At 54.5% G+C, this 27,460-nt stretch overlaps 5 protein-coding genes across 5 annotated transcripts in view; 3 read left to right on the forward strand and 2 right to left on the reverse strand.

Moving 5' to 3' along the window:
• Positions 1-125: 125 nt before the first annotated feature.
• VOLCADRAFT_44343 (uncharacterized protein) lies at positions 126-6,404 on the forward strand (the record flags this gene model as incomplete). The annotated part of the gene is made up of 3 exons (XM_002947533.1): positions 126-287; positions 5,409-5,564; positions 6,186-6,404. Coding segments are annotated over 3 exons (537 nt in total), but the record flags the coding sequence as incomplete, so codon positions are not given.
• Positions 6,405-6,420: 16 nt separating this feature from the next.
• Positions 6,421-7,099, reverse strand: VOLCADRAFT_103521 (uncharacterized protein). Its single transcript, XM_002947662.1, has 2 exons — positions 6,846-7,099; positions 6,421-6,763 (listed from the first exon to the last, which is right to left on the reverse strand). Exons 1-2 carry the CDS (start codon positions 7,036-7,038, stop codon positions 6,630-6,632), a joined length of 327 nt encoding a protein of 108 aa, XP_002947708.1. The 5' UTR covers positions 7,039-7,099; the 3' UTR covers positions 6,421-6,629.
• Positions 7,100-7,364: 265 nt separating this feature from the next.
• VOLCADRAFT_120491 (uncharacterized protein) lies at positions 7,365-14,699 on the forward strand (the record flags this gene model as incomplete). The annotated part of the gene is made up of 12 exons (XM_002947534.1): positions 7,365-7,504; positions 7,869-7,956; positions 8,209-8,282; positions 8,512-8,608; positions 9,227-9,253; positions 9,443-9,512; positions 10,238-10,347; positions 10,930-11,032; positions 11,958-12,133; positions 13,103-13,220; positions 13,463-13,690; positions 14,056-14,699. The coding sequence occupies 12 exons, from the start codon at positions 7,365-7,367 to the stop codon at positions 14,697-14,699; spliced, it is 1,875 nt and encodes a 624-aa protein (XP_002947580.1).
• Positions 14,700-16,067: 1,368 nt separating this feature from the next.
• Positions 16,068-26,262, reverse strand: VOLCADRAFT_79766 (uncharacterized protein; the record flags this gene model as incomplete). Its single annotated transcript, XM_002947663.1, has 16 exons — positions 16,068-17,815; positions 18,374-18,509; positions 18,806-18,941; positions 19,854-19,968; positions 20,511-20,665; positions 21,029-21,081; positions 21,587-21,655; positions 21,800-21,850; positions 22,278-22,471; positions 22,911-23,015; positions 23,412-23,514; positions 23,943-24,056; positions 24,413-24,673; positions 25,006-25,105; positions 25,212-25,291; positions 25,957-26,262. 16 exons carry the CDS (start codon positions 26,260-26,262, stop codon positions 17,622-17,624), a joined length of 2,172 nt encoding a protein of 723 aa, XP_002947709.1. The 3' UTR covers positions 16,068-17,621.
• A 451-nt stretch (positions 26,263-26,713) lies between these two features.
• Positions 26,714-27,460, forward strand: part of VOLCADRAFT_103523 (uncharacterized protein) — a gene marked incomplete at its 3' end in the record, with an annotated part of 3,762 nt that continues 3,015 nt past the window's right edge. The window contains exon 1 of the mRNA XM_002947535.1: positions 26,714-27,092. Within this exon, the coding sequence (XP_002947581.1) occupies positions 26,965-27,092 (128 nt within the window). The 5' untranslated portion in view covers positions 26,714-26,964. The remainder of the gene's footprint in view (positions 27,093-27,460) is intronic.

Consider the following 27,460-nt stretch of genomic DNA (forward strand, 5'->3'; position numbering starts at 1 on the left):
CGTCGCGTGGATACAAATATTGCGTATGTTTTCCATAAGGGCATGGCAACTAGCCATCCAGGCCCGGCCAGATGCATTTTTTTAAAGAAATGCGCACGAATTTTCGGGCCGGTAAACTTTAGGTCTATGCTTTTAGTACGGAGAACTGGGAACGTGGCCGTGAGGAGGTAGCCTTTCTCATGCGCCTCATGGAACGAACCATCATCCTGGAGGTTCCGGAGCTGCACGCGCAGGGAATACGGCTGGTCTTTGCGGGCGACCGGACGGCTCTGCCGAATCGCTGCGACGTGCCATGTTGGGGTGAGGGAGCCGGGCTACGCTGGGATAAAAGGGTGGACGGCCAGTTGTGCAGGTGGGTGGGGGTTGTGAAGCAGAAATGACTACGAGTGCGCTTTTGCACTGTGTTATTATTGCAATTGACTGGGCGGGAAAGGGAGGGGAAGCGGGTGGGGCCCAGTGGCAGAGCAGGTGCGGAGAAGGAGACCATGCAATGGTGCTGATGATGGAGGTCACTTTCTTCATTCCTCCACCAGATGATGTGTTGGATTGCCTGTCGCGGCCCAGGGGGGAAATGAAAAGCAGGCGGTGGCATCCCGCAAAGACCTCCTTGGGACCGCTGCACAGCTTCCTAGGGTAGGGTAGGATAGGGTAGGGTAGGGTAGGGTAGGGCACAGAGGAGGGGTACGGGGTAGGGCTAGGGGGGGGTGTTCTGCCAGGCAGCTGCTGTTACAGACACCACGTAATGTAGTTTACGTAAATGTTTCTTTGCTACCGTATCCGTCCTTGGGTAGTTGTGTAAATGGTGAGGAGCGTACTGCCAACTGGCCAGGAACCATCTCTGCTGCCATCTCAACATGTTTGCATATGGACGACGGACAGCATGCAGTCGCCGCACCGAAATGGTTTATAGGTAATAACCAGGTGGTGCTGTGAGGTCGGATACGATTGCTGAGAGAAATGTTGCTCCCATCTATGGGTTGAATTTCTTATATTGTTGATTTATTCGAACGAATTCGTTGTTCCTTGCTGTAGGGCCGAGAAGCAGACGGCTCCCAACACAGATTTACTTTCTGTGCGTTCCGTTTGTCGTACGGCGGTCAGCAATATGTCATCCAAGCTGTGCAGCAATTATGTAATATGGAGGTGCAACAGGGCAAAAGGTAAGCCTTGGCCAGGTGCGGATACTGATATGGAATGTCATAACGGAAAATATGTGGAGTGGAATGCACCGCGCTGCTGCTGTGGTTTGCGGATTCCACCTACTGACTACTGACTTCGGACGTGACAGCTTTAAGTGACAGCATCTTCGTGTGGTACGGTGCAGTTGACAGGATTACCAAATGGGGGAATGTGAAGGTGTGAATCAGGGTTTTAGTTAGGGTTTTAGGGTTTTAGAGTTTCTCTCAGCCTCCGTTTCCTGCTGCAAAACACCTTCCTCCCGCTTCCTCCCCCCTCCCCCTTCTTCCCATTCTTACCGGCCTAATTTTGTCAACCGTTAACTCCCAACTGCCAACTCCCAACTCCCCCGCAGGCATACGGAGGATGTGGACCTTTACTCCGTCAACTACCTGCATTTCGGAGCGCCCAAGCCATGGTACTGCATTCCGCCGTGCAGCTGCAAGCGCTTCGAGGGCCTTGTGAAGGGCATGCTGCCGGACATGTTCAAGGCCTGTCAAGAGTTTTTCCGATACAAGGTACGGCAGTTGTACTGCGGTACGGCGTCACGTTTTTCCGGATGTGCTTTTTCCGTATCCATTTGCTTGCTCCACTCGCTGTTAAATGATGATTCACTCTTTCACATGTTTTGTTATAGTTTGTTATACACCACCATTACCACGAATCTTTTTAGTTCTGGGAAAGGGTGTTACAGTTTTCCTGGGGCTTCGCGGTTGCTTTCCTATTCCTTATAAATGCATTAATCTAACAACGTATTAATCTACAGCATTCGTACATGTGTTTGTGTGCATCTGTCTGTCTGTCTGTCTGCCTACTTGTCTGTTTTGCCGCTCCCAGGCCGCAGGGCCTCCACCAAACGAGCGCTTCACTTTTTCCTGTCGTACCTATGTCGTACAACTTCCCCATCCGCCCGCCTCGCCCGCCCCACCTCTTTTGTGCTCCCAAACCCCCCTATACACACACACGCGGTCAGGAGCTCATAATTAGTCCGCAGCTTCTAGATACGAACGCAATTCCGTACATCAAAACCGTACAACACCCTCGCGAGTTCACCATAATAATAATGCAGGCTTTAGCAAAGAGCGTGCCACGTCGTAGTAGACTCCTCGACCATTCTTCATCAAGTGCTTTACTTGAGTCTTTTTTAGCTCAGCTTGCTCATATTTTTAGCTCAGACCAACGCTCGACAGCATTATGGTCTGCTCTTGCCTATTCCGCATCCTAGGTGACGGTACAGCATCTGTTTTTTTAGCGCACTTTAATGATACAGGTAGAGCGATAGAATGATAACCCGACAGATGGTGATGCCTAGTTCTGCAGGGAAAGAAAACCAGACCTGAAATGGACTACATACAGCGTGCTCGTAACAACCCCGAAGAACCGGTCAAATTGGCCTCATGGTGCAACTGATCGACCAGTTAGCCGGGCTGGCGGGAGGCCTGGCAGCCACAAACCAAGAACTCCGCACGATGAAATATGAGCAAGCTGAGCTAAAAAAGACTCAAGTAAAGCACTTGATGAAGAATGGTCGAGGAGTCTACTACAACGCCTTCGGCCTAGTCCACCAAAATGGGCTCTTCTACCTGGACAGCATGCGGATTTTCACTACCGGGGATGTGGATGAGGGCAGGGTAAAGAGCATTTCAAGGGAGGCGAACATCAACATCACGTGGATGAGACCCCGGGGGGAACGATCCGAGCAAAGACCGTAGGACCTGGTGCGCCTACTTCGACCTATCAGAACGTGCCTCTTTCTTCTTCTTGGCAGTTGAGGTCCTGTGACACCAGGAAATTGGCATCGATGACAATCTAACACAGGCAGGGAGGGCTGAGAGAAAGCGCGTGGCCCCACTGCGGCACGACATCATGCGACAAGGCACGATCCCAGTCTGGGGGCCAAGGTTATATACGTAAAGGAGCGACCAGGTGGAAAGGTGCAGCCATACGGGGCCCAGAATGATAATGACAGCGACCTGGGCAGTGCTGAGTACGCCGCCGATGGAGGCGACAACGATGGAGAAGGGGTTGCAGCTGCCGAACAGGGGGCTGCCAGCAGTGATAATGTCGGCGGCGGCAGCACAGGAAGAGGCGGTGGAGGAGGGGCCAGCGGCAGCAGGGGCCCCGGAGGCGGCACCTCAAGAGTGGCAGCAGCAGCAGCAGCAGCTACGACTGCAGCAGCCGGGAGGGAGGGTGCACGGGGCCCCAAGACGGCGGCCGCAGGGTCTGCAGCTCCAGCTGTCGCAGGGGCAGCGAACGCAACGGCAGCTATTGCAGCAGCGACCACCTCGCGGGTGCATGGTGTACGGGCACTGCTATCCCCATCTGTGGCCTGCAAGGCAGGGCCGGCAGCGATAGCGCCCTCAGTAGGGGCTCTGGCGGTCGGGTTAGTCTTCTGGCAACGACACTGGGACGCATGTTGGAGCTGCTTAACATTGTGGGACATGTTCTATGATGATTTTGGGATGCGGCCAAATATGTCGAAATGTGAACGCCTCGTTTTTGCAAGCGGCAGCGACACAGGGAGTGCTGTTCAAGCATCGTGTGATGAGCTCAGGCTGGCTGGTGAGGCCATACCGGCTAAGGATAGTGCACGATATCTGGGGTTAGTGTATGGGCCAGAACGGCCGTTTTGGGCCTGCCGTCAGCAGTTGATGTTGTTACAGGGTGGTTAAGCTTCACCAGTGGCCTCCGTCCCGGGGCAATTCCCTGCTCTCCCCTGCTAGAGGGGCACCCTAATCCATTCACCCCATCCGACTTCAGAGTGTACTCATTGAGTTTGGCAACTCACCACCAGCATCCAACCAAATCTAGCGGATCAACGGCGCGTCAACTTAGTTCCTGGTCAGCTCACAAGTTGATTTTATCACGTCCTACACTGTCACAGGGGGGCCACCTCCCATATCACCACCTCTCAAACACCCGAGAGGTCGGCAGGCGGATTTGGACCCGGACACTCCGGAGCAGAAGTCAGGCCTTAACCTCTGCCAGCCGCCTCTGCCAGCAGTTGTATGACACAGCTAGAGCAGCTATGTTCGCGTTGAGAACAAAATTGGATAAGCGAAGTTGTTTGCCCCAGATGTGAGGATGAGGTGTTTCGATACGCAGGCGCGAGCAATACTGTTGCATGGTTGTCAAGCGTGGGGACCGCTTATGCTAGCTGAGGTCTCGGACAGGCTCAGGAGGCTTGGTGATGTGAGTAACCTTGCGGAGGGACCCTCCGAGGCATGCCTAAATTACAAATTACAAGTTCCGCACACAAGTGCGGGTGTGTCCATAAAAGCCGGGGGGGCCATGGACGTTGTATTGGTATTGATGCGGGTACGCGGGAGGTCATCTTCATTCTCCCTCGTCCGCTTCAGGGCGAAGCGCCTCAGCGCGACGTGCCTGGCCTCCCAAATTTCCGAGAGGTACCTGGCCAATGCCAGGGGTGGCGCCTCAGTCATAATGGTGCGCATGCTGCGCCCCGTAAGGACTAGGTCACCATCATACTTAGCCCGTATGTTCTTGTAAGCGGGACATTCTTCGAAAACATGCAACTCATCTTCAACTGCTCCACAGTCACAAAGCCTGCAGGTACGCGCGGTGCGCTCACGCCCATTAGGCCTATTAACCTCTAACTCCCAACAGCCTAACCGAAAACGCATGAGCACATGATGAAGTCGCTTGGGCATGGTCCCTTTAGTGTGCTCCAACCAATCGAGACGCGCACCCCTAGACGGGGCAGCTCCCATCCAGTTCATATAGCGACACGCCTTGGCTCCGGTAATTCCTATGGGGAAGACGCGGTCCCTGCTGTGAGTAGTTGCTTGGTACATGCTGAGAACTGCACTCCTGGGCCATAGTGCAACCCGAGATACTGTGCCGTCTTGTTGCCGGTCAGCACCCGCAACCCCGCCCCACCTAACCGGTACTCAGCTTCAATAAGCCGCTTCCGCTCACGCGTAGCCCCCCCAAAAATGAGGACTTCGCACTTGGCGGCATTCGTGGCCATACCCGTCGCTTTGGAAAATTTGGAACCATTTCTCGATTTGTGCAAAAAAAAGGACGGAGCGGTGCAGCTTCAGATATTGTTCATGCGACAAATTGTGGGAGCTGCCAGACCAGCACATCGCCTCCTGTTCGCCTGATTGTTGCAGTTACCCCTGCACTACCGTGTTTTCAAACAGGTTGTGAGGTTTTGGAACCGTGTCCGTTTACAGCGTGGGTCTGTAGCACACCAAGTTTTGCAACAGGAGGTCGCAGAGTCCCTCTGGATGGGGCACTCCTCCGTTTTCCTCCGTTTTCCATGTTTCCTGGGGCACGACGTATGGAAAGAGGCCCCGCAAGGGCTACACGAGGTAGACAAACGAGTGGAATGGCTAACGAACAGACCACTGCCAGAAGGTGTGGTATTGGAGTTCAAGGACCGATTGGTGAGTAGTTGGAAGCATACGCGTCTAGATGTCCAGCCAGACGTGTCAGACGGCAAGCAACCGGGAACTCACATGGCGAAGTATAAGCATTGGATGGATCTGGCGGCCGAGCAAGCGGGCAGGAAAGAGGCGCTCCCGCACACCACAATGTTTATCCCGCGGTCAGCGAATCGCAAGCTCATGCAGTTTAGGCTTTGCTGTTGGGCATTGGCGGCTAACAGAGCGCGTAAGGGACGGCGTTATATACCTATGGGGGAGCGAGTATGCCCCTGCTGCGGCACTGATAGCCATATCGAGGATGAGAAGCACATTTCGCTGGACTGTCCGGTGTACGACAATCAGATTTGATATGGACCTCCACGCTTCGAGCTTACGAAGGACGCTATGAAGTGGGAACCTGAACGCTTGGCAAGGATACCGGAACGTATATGGTCCTATTGCGACTCTCTTCGTTCCCTTTGGTCGTTAGTATCCTTTATTATTTGCTTTGTCTGAAGTGCGAGGTAGGATGGTGCTTATAGGCGATCTGGCAGCCCTTGAGCCCTAGGGCGGCCTGCAGGTACGGGGAACGCACCCACGACCATGTAACACACACAGCATCTGTCCGATCGTCTGTCGACGCACATGACTCATTCGCTCGTTGGGGATCCGGACCCACTAATCCGAGTCAGCTGGGAGCAGCAACTATCAAATTTCCTGCTATCGAACTGCGCCTACACGGAGCTGTACTTCACGTCTACCTGCTGGCCCAATTTCGCCGAGAAAGGTTGGGAGGATGCGGTGCGACACTTCGCCTCAAAACAAAGACGATACGGGGGTCGCTCCAATAGACTGCAACTGATGCAAGAATTACACTGTAAAGACACTATAAAGCCTCCCGCTTGCTGCTTCCTATATTGTTCAGGGCCTCTGCTCTGTTCCGCTAAACTGCCATTTACATAACTTGGCTGTTCGAAGAATTAGTACAGCGTGTGCTGGTGGAACGCAAAAAGGAGACATTGCCCTCGAAAAGCCTTACAAGACAACCGAAAAAGCTGTCGCTTAATCGAACAGGGAGAAGCCCATATCCTCCTCCTCGGACGGCTCCTTCTTCTCCTCCTTCTTGGGAGCTGCAGCGGCAGCCGGAGCACCGCCAGCTGCCGGGGCGGCGGCCGCTGGAGCAGGAGCGCCACCGCCTGAATTAAGGAAAATTGTTGATCAAAATACGTGTTTTATAAGTTTCCTAACATCTTTTTTCCAAGTGCAAAAGAGCCTTACCAGCGCCGACGTTGGTGATGAGGTCCTCCATGCTCTTCTTAGCAAACAGCTTGGCAAACAGGCTCGGCCAGTAGGCCTCCACCTCAATGCCGGCGGCCTTGGTAATTGTCACAATATTCTCGGCCGTAATCTCCAGACCATCGTCAAAGAGAATGAGGGCGGCGTAGGTGCAAGCCAGCTCGGAGGTCGCCATCCTGAAAGATGTTTAAGCCGAAGTAGGCCCTAACAGGTGTGAAACGACCGGGTGTTGAAGGAGGGCACTATGTGCGCTAACCCCACACTTAAACGGAGGTGTTGCAGTACAAGTGTACGGAACAAACCATTGTTTCCTTTATTGAACGCTTCTCCAATGGTACCGAGATGTGATGCTAATTTAAAGTTGAGAAATGCTTTGGGATGATCCAGCACTTTTGCGATTCTTGCTGACTGACACATATCACATGACAACTTTCTTTCAATCAATCTACTTAGCTGCTTGAACAACCTGCAGAGATTTTACTTTCAAGATCACATTGCAAGATGTCCGTACCAAGCAAAGCGTTAAGCCTCCCTTCCTTCCTCTTCTCGGTCTTCGTGTTTTACTGGAGCCTGCCTTTGTTTGCCATCATCTATCGCATCCGCTTCGCAAATGTTGGCAAGCGCAACGACATGCTCGACTGGTGAGGGGCAACACGCTGGCGTGCGTGTTGTACGTGTGGAAGGCCAGACGTGTTAAACGTCATGGACCCGCTGCTCTACGACCTGCCAGCTCCTCACCCCGTCACATCACCACCATAAACCATTGATGGCGCTGATATCGGTGATATGATCCCTCTCGCGTCTATGCAAAGTCACAATCCCCTTGCCCCGGACATCGCCGAGCACCCGGCGTTTGCCTGGCTAGCCAAAAGCTTTTGCCACAACTATTATAGCCGCCACCGTACCCATATAATTCATACGGGGCCGCTGCGCCCCTTCCTTTGCCCAAGTTGCCCTCGCTCCATTCCGCATACGGCACCTCCCTCCTCCTTACCGTCGCCGCAGGGCCAAGGCGTTGGTCGCGTTCTTCCGAGTCACGGTCCTAAAGCAAGGGGAGATGTCTCTCTACCGCGGGGGAAGGTGCCTCTACCTGGTAGGCGCGGGTAGATTCCCCATCTCATGGACTCGCCCCGTCTCTTGACCTGTCCCATTCCGACCCTTTTGGGGCTCTCGGAGGCCTTCCTTTCCGCCACGTAAAGGAAGCACGCGGCTCACGGCCATTTCTTGTCCTCTCTGACCACTTTTCAACTTTTCACATTCCTGACCGCGCCCTCCTCATTACACTCGTCGCACTGTCCGCTTCTCCAATTACTGCTCTGTCACGTTGCCGCTGTCTCCACCTCAGTGCAACCACCGGAGCTGGGCGGACTTCTTCATTGACACGTATCTGACGGAGGGGCGGGCGGCTCTCATGAGCAGGTCCGCGCGAGAGGGTGCGGGTGGGGGTGGGGTTGCGTGAGGGGATTGCGAGAGAGGGTATGGTGGGCAGGGAGGTGCGCATGAGCGAGAAAAGGGGCACGGCTCTTGTCTGCGTGTGTTTAATGTATGTGTGTATGTTCGTATGGACATATGTGCGGCCCTGTGGGGGAGGAGATGGCGACGACGGCGACGGTGTTGATGTTGTTGTTCCCCATCCCCAACCCCGCAGGTGGATGGTGTTCTTCGCCTTCCCCGTGTTCTGCACCTCAGTCCTCATATTGCGAGGTATCGTGCTATTCAAACGAGGTCATATAGCGGACAAGGAGGTGGGTGTGGGTTCGCGGGTAAATAAGGACATTGTTAACTTTGGGAATCCGCATGGGATGCCCCCTCTGGAAGGGGGAGCTAGGAGGGGGGATGTGGGGGCCCCGTTACGTGCAGGTGGTAGGTGGGTGGGCGGGCGCACGCAGGGGGCTTGGGTGAGCGTTACGTCGCCTGCAAGACAGGGGTTATTGGGGCTGCTGCTGCTGTCAGGTCGTAGGGGCATGTCATGTCACTTACGTGTCCCACGTCCTAGGGCCATTGATGCCACGCACCATGTGCTAGCGGTGGTATCCATTTCCTTATCTGATGCAGGACGTTTAGGCCCTCCCCGTCCCCTCCCCCCGTTTGCTACTCTCTTGCCCTGGCAGCAGCTTCAATCGCGTGTGGTTCGTCTTTCCCCCCTTTGCTTTGTCTCATAGGGTATAAGTCTCTACACACTTCACACGCACACTTCACACACACATACACACACACTTCACACACACGCACACTTCACACACACACACTTCACACACACTCGTAGATGGCGGCGACAGCGGATCCCTCTAGGGCCCTCCCTGACTGCCTCCTTCCTGCGTTCCATTTTCACCCCTTCCCAACGCCCCCCCACACGCGCACAGACTGCCTCCCTCCAACCGATCGAGGAGGTGGCTGTTGGCCTAAGCTCCCTTATGTGGTCCTGTCCTTTTCCGGACTTCATCTCATCTATGTATCCTTGTCATGCGCTTATATGTTTTTGTTGTTTGCTGTGTTGTTGTATCCTCTGAGCTCCTTAGATCCGACGTCGTGGTGGTGGTTATGGTTATGGTTGTATGGTTGTTGCGACGGTTGTTCAGGCCTTCAACGTCTGGCTGGATGCCACTCTGAGAAAGAGTACGGTCCCTGGTTTACTGGTGTACCCGGAAGGTGAGGAGCTGGAGGCGGAGGAGCTGGGACTTACGGTTTGTGGGGAATGTGGGAGGGGGGGAGGAGATGCGCAAGTCCAAGTGGTATCAGGTGCCGATGTCCAAAGCTGCAATCTGCTGACTGGGTCCAAAGCGACTGCGTGAAATCTACATTACCGGCATTAGGAGGCGAGGGAGGCGAAGGGGGGAGGGAGTGGTGGCGAGGTCAGTGGGAACATTAGGAGGGGGGAGGGGTGGATACTTGCTGGGGAAGGGGGGAGGGAAGGGTTGGGCCAGGGGTTTAGAAAGCCGTACGTCTGCTTATGAAGGGGACAAGCATGGTGTTGAGAGAGGGGGCCCCAAACCGTGTGTGATCACGTGGGGTGAAGGACAGGAAAGCGGCCATGTGCACGTGTGTTCCCCCTCTCGCTTGCTCGCTCTCTTGAATAGAAAATACACACGCACAATTGTTGATGTACCATTCTCGCCGTTTCCTTCACGCGGCTCAATAAAATTAAATCACGCATGTACACACAGACGTACAAGAACTCTTAACATGTTGCACATCTGGCTCCCCCCTTTCTACTCCCCCCTTTCCCCTCCCCTCTTTCCCCCCTCCTCCTCCTACGCCTACCTGTCAGTTCTGCTTCTTGTACATTCTTTCCTTGGCAGCAGCTTCACTCGTTCGTGGTTCGTCTTTCCCCCTTCCTCCTCCTCCTCCTCCCCCCCTCCCCCTATTGCTGTTAGGCCACCGCAGTCTGAAGCCCCGCAGTCTGCCCCTGAAGCGCGGCATGCTCCACTTCGCCTTCAGCCGGCATCTGGCAGTGCAGCTGATCATCACCCGCGGCAAGGAGGAGGTGATGTGTGAGAAGACCTGCTCGGCCAGGTGGGGCAGGACACTGGTCACCAACTACTCCAAGGTATGCGCCGGGGGAAGGTGGGGGGGGGTTGAGTGGGTAGGGTGGGGGGATAAGGGTAAAGGGATGAGAAAAACCCGGTCACGGTCACACACGCTTCATTTTTTTGGTTGATGAGTCCAGTGGTGGTCAGGGCCCGCGGCATCACAGGGTGGGTCCTGAGGGCGCGGGCGGTAAGGTCTTTAGGTGCTGTCCATGTACGGTAGCTTTACAATGTACGGCGGTGTTTATCGTCGTCAGCCACAACTCGCGGGTTCTCATCATTCTCTTCGCTTCCTCCTCCTCCTCCTCCTCCTGCTGTCCGCCAACCCAACATTATCACCACCACCACCGCCACCGCCACCACCATCAACAACAACAACAACAACAACAACAAGAACAACAAGAAGCAAGCAATTATCATGATGATCATTGTCGTCATCCAACCTATGCTTGTCTCCACGCTGTTGTTCACAAGCCCCTCCCCACCCCCATCCCCCACCCCCCGTTCCGACACACGCACGCACACACACACGGTCGCAGGTCATCAAGCCGACAGACTTCGACAGCTTCGACGCCTTTTTTCAAGAGGTACAAACAACCTGGGATGCCTGCTGGCAGCTGTCGTACCACCAGCCGACTGAGGGTACGTGGCGTGCCGTACGTGTGCACTGGACACCGTACATGGGACGTTCACTGACGTATGCGAAGCTGTCCACTGGTTGGGGAGGACGTAATAAACCATTATTGGGTCCCTCGATAGTGTCGTACGAGCCCTTGAACCACCCAACACTGCCAACCCTTGTTCACTCCTTCACATACATACATACATACATACATACAAGTTCAGGTACTACTGGTAACGCACACACCGATGCCCCCGGAGGTTCCGGGCTCGAGACCTGTCAGGGTCGAAAATCCTTCCGATAGTGGTAGGTAAAAGCGCCGTTAGTCTATGGACGGTGGTGACCTGGGATAAACTTAACCTGCGAGCCGACCAGGAATGGAGTTGGGCCGCTCTCGATCCGGCAGATTCCGTTGGATGCCGGTGGTGGGTGCTGAGCCTGAGCGATCCACTGAGAAGTTGTCTAGGGTGACTGGATGAGGGTGTCCCGAGATACCGTTAAGACAGGGTTTCGCCGGGTAGCGGCCGCGGGTGAAAATATGGCCCCCCATGTTCCACACATCGTACGAAACCCGTCTGCCAACTTCTTTGGAAGATACGTTCCCAGTATCACCACAGTGTTTCAGATCTCAACCCATATTCCGCAAATGCGCTACTCCCCTCCCCCCCGCGTAAAACCCCCAAAAATTTTGGCTGATTCTAAGCAAAGTAAAATTGTTATAAAGCAAAGAGTCGGCAATTTAATTCTTGTGCCCTATCCAAACTACAAATCCCACCAGCAGAAGCTGTTGCTTTAACTCCTGCGTATAATAATGTTGTCCAACACACACGCACACATACACAAGCAACCCACCCACCCGCCCCCTGATATACATCAGACATATATACAGGGGGCCGCTGGTGAAGCTTAACCACCTTGTAACGACATACATATGTACATGTGCAGGTGTTCCGCGGCTCAGCCTCAAGGACGCGCATGAGTACGACTACCCGCCAAGCATGTGGTGGTTGCAGCTGGGAGTGACACTGCTCAGCATCGTCCTTCTGGCTGCCGTACTGTACGGCAGCTGGCTGGTCCTCCGCGCAGGGATACTGAGCTTGGGGTCGTCTGGGACACAACAGGTGGGTGTGTGTGTTATGTGGCATTGGGTTTTTTTTGTCAGGATGTGTTTATGGGAGCATGTGTGTCTATAGGGGGGGAGGGAGAGAGGAGATGAATGCGCGTAATCTTGCTTTACATCACTATATCGCAAATGATGTTTTGCTATCGCCCTTGCGTGCCTTTGATCGAAACGGTTGCCGGCACCTCGCCGCTGTTTCCTCCGAAACCGCTCTATCTCTACCTTCTTATATCTTCAATGGGAACACATATGCTTCCCTTCCGTCTAGCCGCTCTGAAACCAATTATGTAGCAATCGTGTTCGCTTCTGAAACAGTGCTCTGACAGCCATATAGCATGCCGATGTGGCCAGAATAGGAAAGCTTACAGCCTCCGGTCAGGAAGAGGATTGTGTGTCTATGACCTGCAGCTTCTCACTTATTCAGCAAGCCAATCTCCCCATTACGCATGCATGCTCTGTCCTGCATGATGGCACCACGTTTACCTGATGCATGCGCATTGGCAAACACACCTCCATGTCGGAGGTTATCTCGTCTAATAATCGCATCCGCCATCAGGACGATAGGTTGGAAATCCTGGTAGGCACAGCTATTGCCATGTACAGTAATTGCCATCTGGTGGGAAGTTCTGGTAGGCACAGTTATTGCTCAGCCTTGTACATATTGCAAGTGCGAGATATCGCACCTTATTCTGATGTGCAGGAGCGACCCAACAGTCGGTGATGGTGCATCGGACGAACCCTGGACTGTGCCGGGTACGGACAGACATTTCTAGTATCCCATCCAGCCCTTCCCCCCCCCCACCGACAGGAAAGCCTTGAGACCCTCATGCACTTCAACCATTAACCCGGATCCCAAGGAGAGATTCACACGGGGACGAGGGAAGAAGGCCCGCTATGCTGCACACACTTTATCCCTACGTGTGTAGGCACCCGTTGACGCTGTCATGGTACAAATGAATCGCGTCCATAGACACATAGGTACGTTAGTGATGTTCCAGATTTAGACCAGCTGACAGCACTGCAGGAGTTTATGGGCTTGCCGGGTGACGTGGACCTTCAGGACTATGCAGACGTGCCTGAACGTAGGAGTGAGGACCTCGTCTGCAATTTTGCTGGGCACCAGTTGGGTGTCATGTGCCGGTCACAGGGGCTGCTGGTGTTAAAGGGCGTGTTCTGGGGATTAGGAGGGTCGTCTGACCTTCCCCAAGGGTGCAGCAGGTGGGAGCATGATCGATTTTTTTGTAGGTTCGGCCGGTGTCCTCCGTCATGCCTACTGGATGCGCGTGGGTGAGCTGCTCGCGTGGTTGGTTCCCGACTGACCATCGTCCAGTGACGCTAGTGCTTGATCTAGTTGTGGGAAGAACCGAGGAAAGTGCCAAAGGGTGCTGCCAAAAGAAGCGAGCAGTGTTTGAGATTTCCCGTTACCGTGACTATGCTGCTCTGTGTACTGAGGGATCTCAGGTCATGCACGCACTAGATGGGGTGATCACGGACCTATCGAATGGGACCTGCGACAGCACGGAGTCGGTGGAGCGCATTAGTGCCCTCCCTGCGGAAGGTGCTGATTCAAGTATTTACGGGTCGCAGGCCTGAGGGTATGCAAGTGGGGGATGATGTGTCATGAGGAATGCCAAAGCGCCTGGCAACACATGCTTGCTTGCAGAGTGCGATTGGGGCCTGGCAGGGTCGAGAATAAGTCAGGTCCTTTGTAGGAAGCGTTCTGCAAGGCACGCAATGCAATGAATCGTGCCAAACGTTGTGCCCGAGCAGCATATGATGCAGAGAGAATGCGTGAGTTTGTGGTTAGGCGCAGGCACGACCAGCGCACATTATGGTGGGCCTTGGGAGGGCAACTCAGGGAGCGCTGTGCAATTAACGACTTGCATGTATTTCGGGATCACTTTGCCACCTTGTTAAACGCAGGAGTTGGGGAGACGGGTGTTGAAGGTGCACGTCGGCTCCTTAACTATATCTCCTTTTTTGGGACTCCTTTGGGAGAGGGTGCTTGGCAAGCATGTCGGACTGTCATGGACAGGAGGGCACGGGCAGCTAGCATCCTGGATGAGCCTTTCACCTTGGAGGAGGTAGCGCGTGCTGTCGGTGGGTTACCAAACGGAAAGGCTCATGGGCTCGAGGTCGCACCATCGGAATGTTACCGTTATGCACGCCTCCCACGGGTGGATGAGCAGGGCAGGCAGGGAACGGAGGTGAACTGTATCGTCCCAGTGCTGCACGTTTTGTTAGCGCACATCAGGACAACTGGCGACTTTCCACAGCAGTTTACCAAAACGGTGGTATCCCCAATTTTGAAGAAGGGTGACCCGTTGGTGGCAGGAAACTATTGGGGCATTGCAGTTGGAGGAGCATTTGCAAAGTGCTATGCGTCAGTGATTCTTAACCGTCTGGTACGTGCTGGGGAAACACTGGACCTACGGCACCCATGCCAAGCGGGTTTCAGGCTGGGTTTCGGCACCGCTCATCACCTCTTTGTCAAGCAACACCTGGTCAGGCGGCGTCGGAGCGGCGGCTGCCCCGCGCTCCGATGCCGGCGGCTGCCCCGCCGATGATAATAGTACAGATTGACTTTGAGAAGGCCTTTGATAGGGTGCCTCGCGAGCACATGTGGCTTCGGTTGCAGGAGAGGGGGTTAGCGGCCTCATGCTAGATGCTCTGAGAAAAGCATATGAGAAAGTGTCCATGGTGATTAAGGTGAATAAGAAAGTGGGAGGAGGGTTTGAGCCTAAGCAAGGAGTGAAGCAAGGGTGTCCTATATGTAGGGAGCTGTTTGGACTCTTCATTGAGACACCAGCTGATCTGATTGATACTCATGACCTTGCAGAAGCTGGAGTACGTAAGTATGACACACCCCTTGTGGACAGCAAGCGCGTCTCCATACTGCTGTACGCAGACGATGTTAGTCGGCTAGCGACGTCACTAGAGCGAATGCCTGAGTTGCTACATCTTGTGGACTTGTTTTTGGGATGCGACCAAATGTCTCAAAGTGTGAAAGGGTTGTTTTCGCATGTGATGGCACCCAGCAGTCGGAACTTAGCGAGAGATGTCATCAGTTACGGCTATCATGCCAGGTAATACCTGCCAAAGATAGCGCTCGCTATCTGGGCTTGGTGTACGGGCCAGAACGGCCTTTTAGTGCGTGCCGTCAGCAATTACGTGATACAGGACGGTCCGCCATGTCTTCCTTAAGCGCAAAGCTGGACAAGATGAAACTGTTCGCCCCCGATGCGGTGCTTTGCAACACAAGTCCGAGCAATTCTGTTGTATGGCTGCCAGGCGTGGGGCCCTTTTGCTGTCGCGTCATACGACTGTAGCATCGAACAAAACACGTGCGTACGGCAGACAACCCCCCCAGCGGGCGAAGCCGAGATGGTGAATGCCCGTGGAAAGCTCCATGTACGCACCTTCAAAGCAAGTGCTCAGCTAAGCTGCTATCCTTCAAAATCACACGCTTGATAACCGGATTGGTAAACACAATAAGCCAGATAAAAGACTGGTACTCAGACTCAACGGAAGGACAACTCAACATCAACAAACAATCCTTATCCTGCAGAGTGCGCAACCACTTCATGCGCGCTTCATCAGCACCCGATATGTGATCAACCGGGATTCTAGCGACCACAAAGCTCTTAACAGACTTAATCGCTGCTGGAATTGCGAAATCTAACAACGCGCCAGTAATTGACAACACTGCTGCATCTACAGATGTAAACTGCTTACCTACGCCATCATAAAACTGAGGCGACAAGGGATCACTCAATTTCACCGGTTTCCCTTTTAATGGAACTGTCTGAACTCCCCTTACAGTATTACATGGTGAAACAGATCCTCCGTTTCTGGAACCGCCTTCAAAAGCAAGTGGGGTCCATTGCTCATGCAGTTTTACGGCAGGAGATAACTGATGCTCTGACCAACCCGGAATGGGAGGGTTGGGGAACCTCAATGTTACGACTGTTTTCCTTCTTGGAGTGCAATATTTGGAGCGGAATACCGCAAGAAGTCGTGGGGGTAAAGGAGCGTGTTGACTGGCGGTTGAGCAGACCTCTCCCCAAAGGAGCGGTGATAACGGCACTAAGGGAGCGTTTAATGAGCGGCTGGGACCATGCGCGTCTGACTGCCTTGCCAGAGGAGTACCCATCAGATGGGAAGCAACCGGGAGTGCAGATGGCGAAATATAAGCACTGGATGGGGCTGCCCTTTTCGGGAGCCGCAGCCGTTATGTGGCCAACATATGCTAAAGTTTTCATTCCTCGTTTAGCACATCGTAAGCTAATGCAGTTTCGTTTATGTTGCTGGGCTCTGGAGGCAAACAGAGCACAAAGGGGCAAGTACCATGTCCCCAGGGAGCAGCGGTTTTGCCGCTGTTGTGGTACCAATAGCCAAGTCGAGAATGAAAAACACATGTTATTGGAATGCCCAGCCTATGATGATATTCGTGCTGAAGAGGGATTCGATCATCAACAGTGCATGTTGGTGGCCATGAAATGGGAGCCTGCACGTCTGGCGAGGATGTTGGAACGTATGTGGGCTCACCGAAACTCAATTACCCCCTTTGGACGCTAATCTGGGCTGATGTGCGGCGTTTCCTTTTCCCCGTGGCTTTTAGGCGTTGAAGTATTGCCCTTGGGCCTTCGGCTCGTATGGGTAGTTTTACAGGTATGAGGTCACGCACCCCCCAACCATGTAACACACACACACATACATGGCCTGCGTTAGAAGGGGAACATGTCTCGTTCCGTTGTGCATAAACCTGCCTGAGCTCCGTACTTTCTTCCGTACATGTGTTTCATTTTATTATTCGTTTGCACTTCTAAACAAAAGCAAAGCTTCTGGAGGCTGGCTATGATGCGCATCATAGCAATCCGGGCACCCACCCCCCGTGTAGCAGATTCCTAACTCGCACGTCTTTCGGCTAGCTTCCCTGTACGGTACACAGCTCCCTGTCCTCAGTCTTGCTCGCTGGGCAGCTTTTGCCGCACCCGACGCCATCATGAAAGGCAACAATTTGTAAGAGGCAGAATTTTGCACCTCCTAAGGTGCCATCGGGCTCGTCTGTAACAATCGAATTCAATCAACCTTAAAAACGATCGTGCATCCAGCGATCCAGACAATTTCCCATCCGCTCCACGCAGCGCAGTGTTGCTCATTCGCCATACGCCACCCCGTACGTTCTGTGTGCATGTGGAGGGCGGCCTACCGCAGGGTGTCGCAGGGAAGAGTCGCCTCATCTCATGGGACAATCTTCAAAACATTTGGGCGCTTGCCATAAGACAACGATGCATACCGGCCAGTTGCAGCATTGCCAGTTGAAGCAATGGCGACGGAAATGGAGGTGGTGTCGAGAGTAGCCAGAGCTGTTGGGGGTGGATGCCACATGCCTGCACCTTGCTGCGTCTTTGCTTCTTAACAAAACACAAGCAAATACGACGCAAATGTAGCCTGGAATGGAAACTGCTGCCCACGCTTGGCGAAACTCACACCGCCGTGTGACTGGGCTTATGGAAGATGTGCGGTGCCAGTTCGATGAGCCAATCAGGTTGTACGGCAGTGACTCCCTGCATCTCGTACCATCCGTTGTCCGACTGCTGTACGGTATTGTACACGACGCACGACGGTATGCTGCGCCACAGTACACTGCTGTTGTGGATTCGGAGCTTGATTGGGTGGGCTGCGGGAAACAAGGCGAGTGGTGGTGAACGCGTAAAAACACCGGCATAGACCGGGGGCGAGCCCACGGTTTGGGACCGGACAGAATGGGACGGTATTGAGGGGCTACCGGCACGCCGCGTGTCTAACAGGAGGTTAGGGAGGAGATGGAAGGTGGGCGCAACGATGTGGCGTTGTAGTAATGAATGGCAATGCAGGTCGCCCAGGCCGAACACATGTAAATAGGTAGGTAGGTAGGTAGGTAGGCAGGTGGGTAGGTAGGTAGGTAGGTAGGCAGGTAGGTAGGTAGGTAGCCAGGCGCCGACGCGACACTGTGACTCTTTGGATAGGCAGCAATTTGCAGTTGCAATTCCCAACTGTAGCTTGCAACTATAAACAGCACAGACCACTGCACAGACCACACAGGCATACATACATACATAGGCACAATACAAAAGAAACGCGGCGACATGCCGGGCCGTACGGCCGCCAGCAACACGACAGGTTCCATGTGGCGAGCACTGACACATTTGCGGTCCCGTACGCAAAACACACACGCGGTGATCGGCCTCCCACGCACTTCGCTGAGCCGTGTACCGTACAAGCCGAAACACATGCGTGCCGGGATCTCCCTCCGGAGCCAGGGGATTGTACTCGGTGCGGTCAAATACGGCGGCGTTCATAAACAGGCCCGCTGCCAGAGCACGGCACACGGGCTGGGGGAAGGGAAAATGCGGGGGCGGGAAGGCGGGAGGAGGCGCCGGTCCTGGCTTAAGTAGCATGCCGATGCAAAGCCAACGTTTCAGAGCGGCACGTTAAGAAAGAAACGGTGTGGGACGCGCGAGGGAAAGAAAAAGCCGCTTCCTGTACGCTGTCCCTTTTACCTTTTACCCCAGATCCCCCCCGCCTTATTGTCCCAAACACTTACCCCACGGGGCCAATCACTTACCCCCCGCTAGAACCCCACCCCACTTCACCCGCCCCTGTTATCCCTAGTCCCCGGGGCCTATACCTCCATGTCCCGCTCGCAGCTGGGTGGTGGCTTGTCCTGCGGTAATAGCCCGTGGCGCCGCAGCAAGCCCTGCAGCTGGTCTCGCGCCTCGTCAGCCCGGAAGAGCGCGTGGTGGTTGAGGAAGTGGCGCTGGGCCCTGGGGGGAACAGGCGGAGACGGCAGATGAGACGCGGGAAGGTGTAGGAAGTGGGGGAGTGGGGGAGATGTGTGTGTGCAAATGGCAAGGAGACGGGCTCCAGGACGGCATATAACCATGTTCCGAATCACGCACAAGCGCGGGTGCGCTCATGCACAAACAAACAAACAAACAAACAAACAAACAAACATACATACATACATACATACATGCATACATACATACATGGGCAGGCGGCTGGCAGAGGTTAAGGCCTGACTTCTGCTCCCGGCCGACCCGGGTTCAAATCCGCCTGCCAACTCCTCGGGTGTTTGAGGAGTGTTGAAATGGGAGGTGGCCCCCCATCATATGGACGATGTAGGAAGTGATAAAAACAACTTGCGAGCTGACCAGGAACTAAGTTGATGCGCCGTTGATCCGCTAGATTTGGTTGGATGCTGGTGGTGAGTTGCCGAACCCAACGAATACATTCTGACGTCGGATGGGGTGACGGATTAGGGTGCCCCTCTAGCAGGGAAGAGCAGGGACTGCCCCGGGAAAGGGGGCCGCTGGCGAAGTTAACCACCCTGTAACAACATACATACATACACACACACGCACACACCGCCACATGGCTGTCTGGTGGACAATCCGATGATGGGGTTCTGGCAGTGATCAGGGTCGGCTGTCATTTCATGCACCCCCCTGAAAGTGGGCAGGTATGATCACGATGGCCGTTGAGATACGGCATAACTCATTAGGTAGGAATCCTTCTTGCCGGCATCTAGTAAGGCCCATAGGTAGATGCCCTTTGCCATTGGCAGGCCCGCAGGATGTGTAATAACCCAAACACACATACCACCCGTGCATCACAGACACAGACAGACAGACAGACAGGCAGGCAGACAAGCTAACGCGACGTGTGAGACTCACCAAGCAGCAGACCGCCCGTTGGCTCTCCAGGCTCGGTGCACATTAAGCAACGTCACACCGTCGCCCTCTGCAGCCGCGAACTTGGCCTTGGCCTCCTCCAGCGCGCGTATTGCTCCTGCCAGGTCGGCAGTTCATACACCGAAGGATGCAAATACACAAAAATGCCAAAAAAATAAAAAAGGAGCTGTTGTTAGATGCATTCCTTCGGCGAATGTGCTGCTTCAATGGGATTATGGGCCGAAGAGCATTATGAGCCTGCAACTGCCGGGGGCGGAGTTACGTAAAACTCCCGCACGTGGGCAAGCCGTTGCGAACGCAGCATAAAGCCATACTCTGGCGTAATCCTTGACACCCCTCGACACCCCTCGACACCCGCTGTATGCTGTCCTCCTCCTCCTCCTGCGCATATCGTTCCACACCTCCACGGCCGCCCCCGCTTGTCTCTGGCCTCCACACACCACACCACACGACCCCCAACCCCCTTCACCACCGCAAAATCCCCCATCCACCCACCCACCCATCCACCCACCCACCCATCCACCCACCCACCCACCCACCCATCCACCCACCCATCCATCCATGCATCCATCCATCCATCCACTCGCCCATTCGTCCATTCATCCAGCCAGCCAGCCAACAACACCCAGACCCACGCACCTTGCGCAGGCGCCCACACATGCTGTACGCTCATCATGGCCGCCAAGGTGAGCATCTCCTCACAGCAGCCCAAGCTCCGGGACGCCAGCAGCGCCGCACCCAGGCCCGGCTCCAGGGGGAGGGCAGCCAGCGCAAGGCCCACATCGCGAGTCAGCCTGCGGAGGTTGATGGGTTGCCGCACCGGGATTCGGAATTCGAAAAATACGCCGAGGCATACGCGCACACACATATGCATACATACATACATATGCGAAGACATAGGCGCGTGGGGCAAGCACAAGGGGAGATACGGTGGTGCGTGTGGGGTTGAGGACTTAAGGTTTTAGGGTTTTAGACACTTTGAGGGGTAGGCCCCTTGTCCTTAGAGGCAGGTAGGTCCCTAACCAAGTAAAAAGGTAACACAAACGACGCAGGTAAACAGGCAAGCTAGCAAACGGCCAAGAAATATCAACACCTAGCACACATCAATGAACAAGGGACTATGGTAGCTATGGGCCACGTACACATCACCATGTCACCTGGCGTCCTCATCAATAACCTTCAACGCATGCAGCTCCTCAAGCGCGCGGACCTGCGGTTGAGAAGATTGTGCGGTGAAAACGGTTGGGCAGCAGTGCGGTTGGACGTTGGACGGTTGGGCAGCTGTGCGGTTGGACGTTGGACGGTTGGGCAGCTGTGCGGTTGGACATTGGACGGTTGGGCAGCTGTGCGGTTGGACGTTGGACGGTTGGGCAGCTGTGCGGTTGGACGTTGGACGGTTGGGCAGCTGTGCGATTGGACGTTGGGCGGTTGGGCAATAGCATTCAGTGCCATCAACAACCAGGGAGTTGATGCTCCGGGATGTCGATGCACCACCCGTTCCCATTTTGCATTTCCCAAACTCTCAAACTGTCAACCAATCCCCCACGACACATACTTACACGTATGATGTGTCTTGAAATCTATTTCTACACCGCCAATGCTCCCAACCTCCCCCATAACCTTGTCCTCCTCCGCCCAGTCCACCCTCCTCCCAATCCACCTCTACTACGGCCTTGCCCCGCCAGCCCACATGCCCTCGTTGCCCATGTACTCACGAGGGCCTCTGCAGGCGGCGGCGCCAGCCACTCAAACTTCAGCACGTTGTCAATGCCTAGAGCTTTAAGCTGCAGGGATGGGGAACAAAGAGGAAAGGCTGGAAACAGGTAGCCGTACAGATTGAGAATAAAGTATGAGTGAAAATGCAACAAGCCATCGCCTGGTGCGCACAAGCTTGCACCACGTACAGTTCGTAACCCCGTACTACGTACCTGCAGTACCATGCCAACGAGATTGCTTCGCTGCATCTCTGGCACCGTCACCTGCGCCGGGCCTCAAAGAGCAGTACAGCGCAGAAACAACGGAAGAGATTAACAAACAAAGAAACAAGAAGAGAAAGAAAGAAAAAACAAAAAACAAAGGAAAGAAAAGAAAAGAAAAGAAGAAAAGGGGGGCAAGGTTGCATGTATGCAAGCCAAGGTACGGGAAACGACTCCGAGATCCAAAGCACCGACATGAAACAGGAAGGGAACGCGTGGCGGACAGGTGGGCACAGACAGACCGACAGACCGACAGACAGCATGTGAAGAAAAAGAGATCTGGTCGCAGCACACGCCACGCAGCTCACAGAACCCACCCAACCCTACCCCCCACAACGCAACGCAGCCCAAAATTGGCCCCCACATTGGCCCCCACAATCGCCCCTCACACACTCAAACAAACAAACAAACAAACACCGACACGACGCACCTCTGGCAGCTTCGCCGCAAAGTCCGCCTCCATACAGAGCCTGAAGCAGTGCCCCGCCCTCATCCGCCCCGCCCTGCCGGCCCTCTGTGCCGCGGAGGCCTTGGACAGCGGTGCTATCAGCAGAGATTCCAATCCCGTAAGGGGGTTGTAACAGCGCTGCTTCACGAAACAGCAATCTATAACGTAGACAACACCTTGTAGGGGTGACGGGAGAGGACGGGAGGGTGACAACAAGAGAGATGAATGAATGGATTGGCGGGGGTGGGGGAGAGAAGAACGGAAAAGGATTGCATTGGACATACATGCAGACATACACGCATGCAAGAAGCCAGATCAAGTGCCAGATCGACACACGGGATACACGGATACACGTGCGCAAACAAGGTCAAAGATTGCCGTAAGGGAAGTAAGGGAAATAAGCAGAGGTGTGTGTGTGTGGGGGGGGCGGAGATGAACCACGCGCGAGTGAAGCTGATGCCGAGGAGGAAAGACTGCTGCGCCAGATATATATAAAGAAAGCATAACTAACCCGACAGAGATGGGGGAGGGACGGGAGGGCCAAAGAATGTGCATATCGCTTAAAGGTCGACTGCTGTGTTCCGTGCGACGAGCAGCAACTTCGCGAGTCCGTACCTTCCAGGGTCAGCGACGTCTCCGCGATGTTGGTCGCCGCGACTACCTTCCGATAGCCGCGAGGTGTGCTCCGAAACACCGCCTGCTGCTGGGCGCCAGGCAAGCCTGGTTAGGAACAAACGGCGATGATGGCGGCGGCAATGCAGCAGTGGCGCAGAGGGCAGCAGTAGCCGTGGGGTTAACGGCAGCGGCGGCAGATGTACCAGCAGCAACGTTGGTAGCAGCCGCGGCGGCAAAACAAGCGTGAGTGTTAGCTAAGACGCAGAACAGAGTCACTTGCTTCGACTCCGGTCAGACATCGCACCAGCACCAGCACCAGCACCCACACCCGCATTCCCTGCTCAGTAACCACCATTGAGTAGGACCCCAGGAACGGACACGTCCTCTCCAGCCAGCTCCACACCAGCCAGCTCCATAAACCAAGTGCCCTTCCCTTCCCTTCCCTTCCCTTCCCTTCCCTCCCCTCCTTTCCCCGCTCTTTCACCCACACTCTGCACCTACCCGCATACAGGGGTAGAGGCATCAGTTTGAGGCTGTAGCCCCGACTGCCCGCCAGCCTCCTCGCGTGTTCCTCTAGCAGCCCAATAGCAGCCTGGATCTCCTCCTGAGGGTATGATGACAATATATAGGGGGGAGGAGATGAGGTGGAAAAGGTGGAAAAGGTCCGGGAACTCCCACGCACCCGGTCGCACATTATTCATATTCGAATTCCTGTGAGGAATGGCGTTGCCGTCCAGCTAAGGTGATGTGCACCAGCAGCCCGCATATGGCGACGGCGATGCGGTCACGGCTAGGAAGCAAGTAGCGGCTGAACACATCCATGCATGCATACCATACATACCATACCCACCATACATACCATACATACATACATACATACATACATACATACATACCATACATACAAAAGGTGACGGGGGGCGTTCCTCCCTTTTCCCTCGCGGGTAGGAGGGTTTCAGGATGATGGCTACCCAAAGAGGCAACGACGGATACGGAGACGGATACAGTCAGACCCTCCCGTCTCTCTCACACCTGCCCCGTCAGGAAGATGAGGATGTCGCCCGGCAGGTCCTCGCAATGGATGGCCACCGCCGCCTCCACCGCTGCCCTCGTGTAATCAGGTGCAGGGTGCTCCAGATAGTGAACCTAGGGCGTGGGGTGGGGTAAAGGAGGGTTGGGAATAGCATCCAATCCGTGTAAAAGACAGAGACAAAGCAAGCGCCCACGTCCAGAATAGCAGCTGCCGGCGTCCAGCGCAGAGATGTAACTGCTCATTGAAGGGGGGGCCTGGAGAGGAAGATTGACCAGGAGAGCTCAGGAAGAGACAGAACAGAAAATGGACGGGGGGGAGTTGGACGGGGGGATAGGAGCGGTTGATCGCATGGATGGATGGATGGATAGAAACCCGCGTATGGACGAGCATGGGGTGTAGGTAACCGCCTGTGGGTCAGCAAGCAGGAACAGGAAACTTCCGAGGCCCATTCGCGGACACAACCTCCCACCTGTACGGGATGAGTGCGACCTTCAACCGTAATAACTGCCGGCGTACGGTGCGGATCGCGTGGTGGTGATGGCGCCGCTGTGCCGCCGCTCGATGTGGCAGCAGCAGCAGCAGCAGCAGCGGCGGCTGCCGCTGCCGCCGCCGCCACCCGCCGCTGCGCGGCTGTCGTAGCTGTTCCTGTGTCGAAAAAGTCCTTCAGCTTCGTCGCTTCCAGCGTGGCAGATGAAATGATGACGCGCAGATCAGGACGCCGTCGTTGAACCTGGGCGGAATTGGCGAGGTCATAGGTTCAAATCCTGGCAACTCCCGTTTAAAATCGAAAACACGACGGAAACTGTGCGACCTTGGGGTTTGGAGCCGGGAATCGGAGAAGTAGGCAAGCTGAGTGAGGACAGCGAGGAAGTATCAACAGTACGGGGGGCCAAAGGGGAAAATTGGTGAAGGGGAAAGCTCCAGGGAGGGTGTTAGGTAAGCGCGTTTCGAAAGGTCAAAATAAGCAGTCCTGCCAGTAAAAAGCAGGAACAAAATCAGCACAGCATGCACCTATAATCCTAACTGATAAACAGGGCAAAAAAGTTTGAACAAATCAAATACGAACACATGGAGCATACCTTCTCCACTAACCTTTTTTAGCAGCCCGAGCAGCATGTCAGTCGACAAGCTGCGCTCGTGCGCTTCGTCCACAATGATGACGCTGCACACGGTACGGCATGGCAAATGTGACGAGAGCGTCCGGCAGGGTCTTCTGGAAGTAGTGCGTGCGTCAGACAGAAGAGACTTGTACGACTTCCATGTTGTACCTGTACGACGTGAGAAGTGGGTCGTCCAGCATCTCCCTAAGCAGCACTCCGTCGGTCAGGTACTTGATACGTGTGCGGCCCTGAGGGACGGGGTGGAGCACGAATCCTAGGTTTCCACCTTTCGAGGTTATGTTGGGCCACCGCGACTCCTACGCGTTGCGTGTGTAAGCGTGACACCTCTTTGAGTTGGGTTACCCTTCAACCGTGCATTGTAACGGGCCCAAAGTTCCGTTAGGAGTTAATTTTGAAATTTGAAATTTGAAATTCAGAGCGTCCAGGTTCCGAACAGAGGTAATTTCGGTCATTAGGGACCCGCAACCTGACGGGGCCTTAAGCCGAATTTCGGCTGCGGGTACTGTGGTACTGCGGACCCGCAGTACTCGCTGGATTTGCCGATCTCTGGTTCCGACGCGCGACACCAGGTCCGGATTTTAAAAGCCAAATTGAGAGAAGCTCAAAACCAGAAGACGATTTGGGGGACGGCCTGTTACGTCCCTGACGATAATCGATGATGAGGCTATGGAGCCACAACCGCATTCGGGGAGAGCGCGAATCCATGCTGGCGTAAAAGAAACACAGCAGAGCGCACCCCTCACTTTCTAAGATCATTTGCCCTCCCGGTTTGGATTGAGAAACCGGAGATATATGATGATGGCATGACGTAATGATGGGAATGACGGGTGTGGGTGTGTCTACCTTTCGCCCTTCCTTCCTCTTGCGCCGCTGCCTTCCTTATCGTCCTTACCGCAGTCAATGCATTGTCGAAGCGTACGGCATATCCAACTGTCGTACCCAAGTCGCAGCCCATCTCCTCCGCCACACGCGCCGCAATCGTCGTGGCAGCAACACGGCGAGGCTGCGTGACTGCAATGCAGAAGCCGTTCTCCGCCCAGCCGGCCTCAAATAGAAATTGCGGTACCTGCGTAGTTTTTCCGCTGCCCGTTTCGCCGACGATAATTGTTGTGGCGTGATTCTCCACAAGATACAAGATCTGTCGCCGGTATCGCGACACGGGAAGGGAGGAGTCTCCATAGCGATACGTTGGGTTCATCGGAGGCAGGTCCGGCCCTCGCATGCCCTCAGGCAGTAGCCCCGGTGGTCCAAAGCCTCCATCGTCATCGTCGCTGCTGCTGGGGCTGGGCCGCTGGTCAGCTGCAACATGGTGTTGGCGCTTTCCGGCAGGCGCATTCGATGCCAACCGGCCGTCTCTCTGCCGCTGGCCGCCACGCTGCGAGGGCCTGTCAAACTTGAGCCCAAACACAGAGCCTGCTTGACTGCCAGGCCTTAAAAAGCCAGTGCCTGTTGCTTCCATTTCGGACCCTCACTTGGGAGGGAAGACGTCACGATAATGATTGCCCATTCCTATTACATACTCCACTATTTAAAACAAGGTAATCAGCACCTCTTTTAATCAAAATGTTGACTTTCAACGATTATAGCGGTTGTCATACTAAGTGCTGTTCACGGATGACCGGCCCTATTTGCCTATTACTAGGAGGAGGCGATTTCCATGATGGAGTAGTATTTTGAAAATCTGTTTGCATGATTTTGAAGGGTTTATAATTCTATAATATTGCAGTGCATTCGGTCCTGCAGGCGGGCCGTATTCTTGCAGTTCTGTGACGCGGCCTGTGGTCAAACATGAAGCACCCGAGCATGCCGCATGTAGCAAAACTGCATTGGATTTGAGGTCTACATAATCCTGGGTAATATTAAAATTATTTTGGTGCAACGGCCAACGTCTTTTTATGAAATGCGTTCGGACCGCGGGAAGTTGCGAGGCCCGCAGCTGAACTTTGTTGAACGCGGCATGGAAACAAGATATTGTTGTTACAAAGGCACTGCAATTTCGCTCTGTGACCCGACCAACGGTATTCGCACGTGCGTGTGCGTGTGCGTGTGCAGCCGCGTGCCAGAGCGCGAGTAGGGCCCCTCACGTTCGACCTGCTCCTTATACCCATGACACCCCCCACAAAACGTCTTGGGGGACGTGCTCACGATCATCACCATATAACCGTATATCAAAAAACTTACTGCTGTTAGCAAATGCTGAACAGAAACCCAGCACCGTACATCTGCGGTGACACAGCACCCCAACTCAAAGCGAAGCAAGGAAGAACATTGTATTGTGTAGCACAGCAAAGCCAACAGATTTGGACGGCATCTGTACGGAGATGTTATCTGGTCCGTTGCATCTGCTGTGCAAGAGAGCGCCTGCAAAACATGCCGCACCTGCGGAGCACACAAGG

The sequence above is a fragment of the Volvox carteri genome (genome assembly GCF_000143455.1).
Source record: "Volvox carteri f. nagariensis unplaced genomic scaffold VOLCAscaffold_7, whole genome shotgun sequence".
In the NCBI taxonomy this organism is placed as follows: domain Eukaryota; kingdom Viridiplantae; phylum Chlorophyta; class Chlorophyceae; order Chlamydomonadales; family Volvocaceae; genus Volvox; species Volvox carteri.

Bases quoted from the DNA above. Each gene is read 5' to 3' on its own strand.
- VOLCADRAFT_103521 (XM_002947662.1), bottom strand. From the start codon at position 7,038: ATGGCGACCTCCGAGCTGGCTTGCACCTACGCCGCCCTCATTCTCTTT. The intron at 6,764-6,845 runs GTAAGGCTCTTT...TCCTTAATTCAG, and splicing joins CATCACCAACGTCGGCGCTG to GCGGTGGCGCTCCTGCTCCA.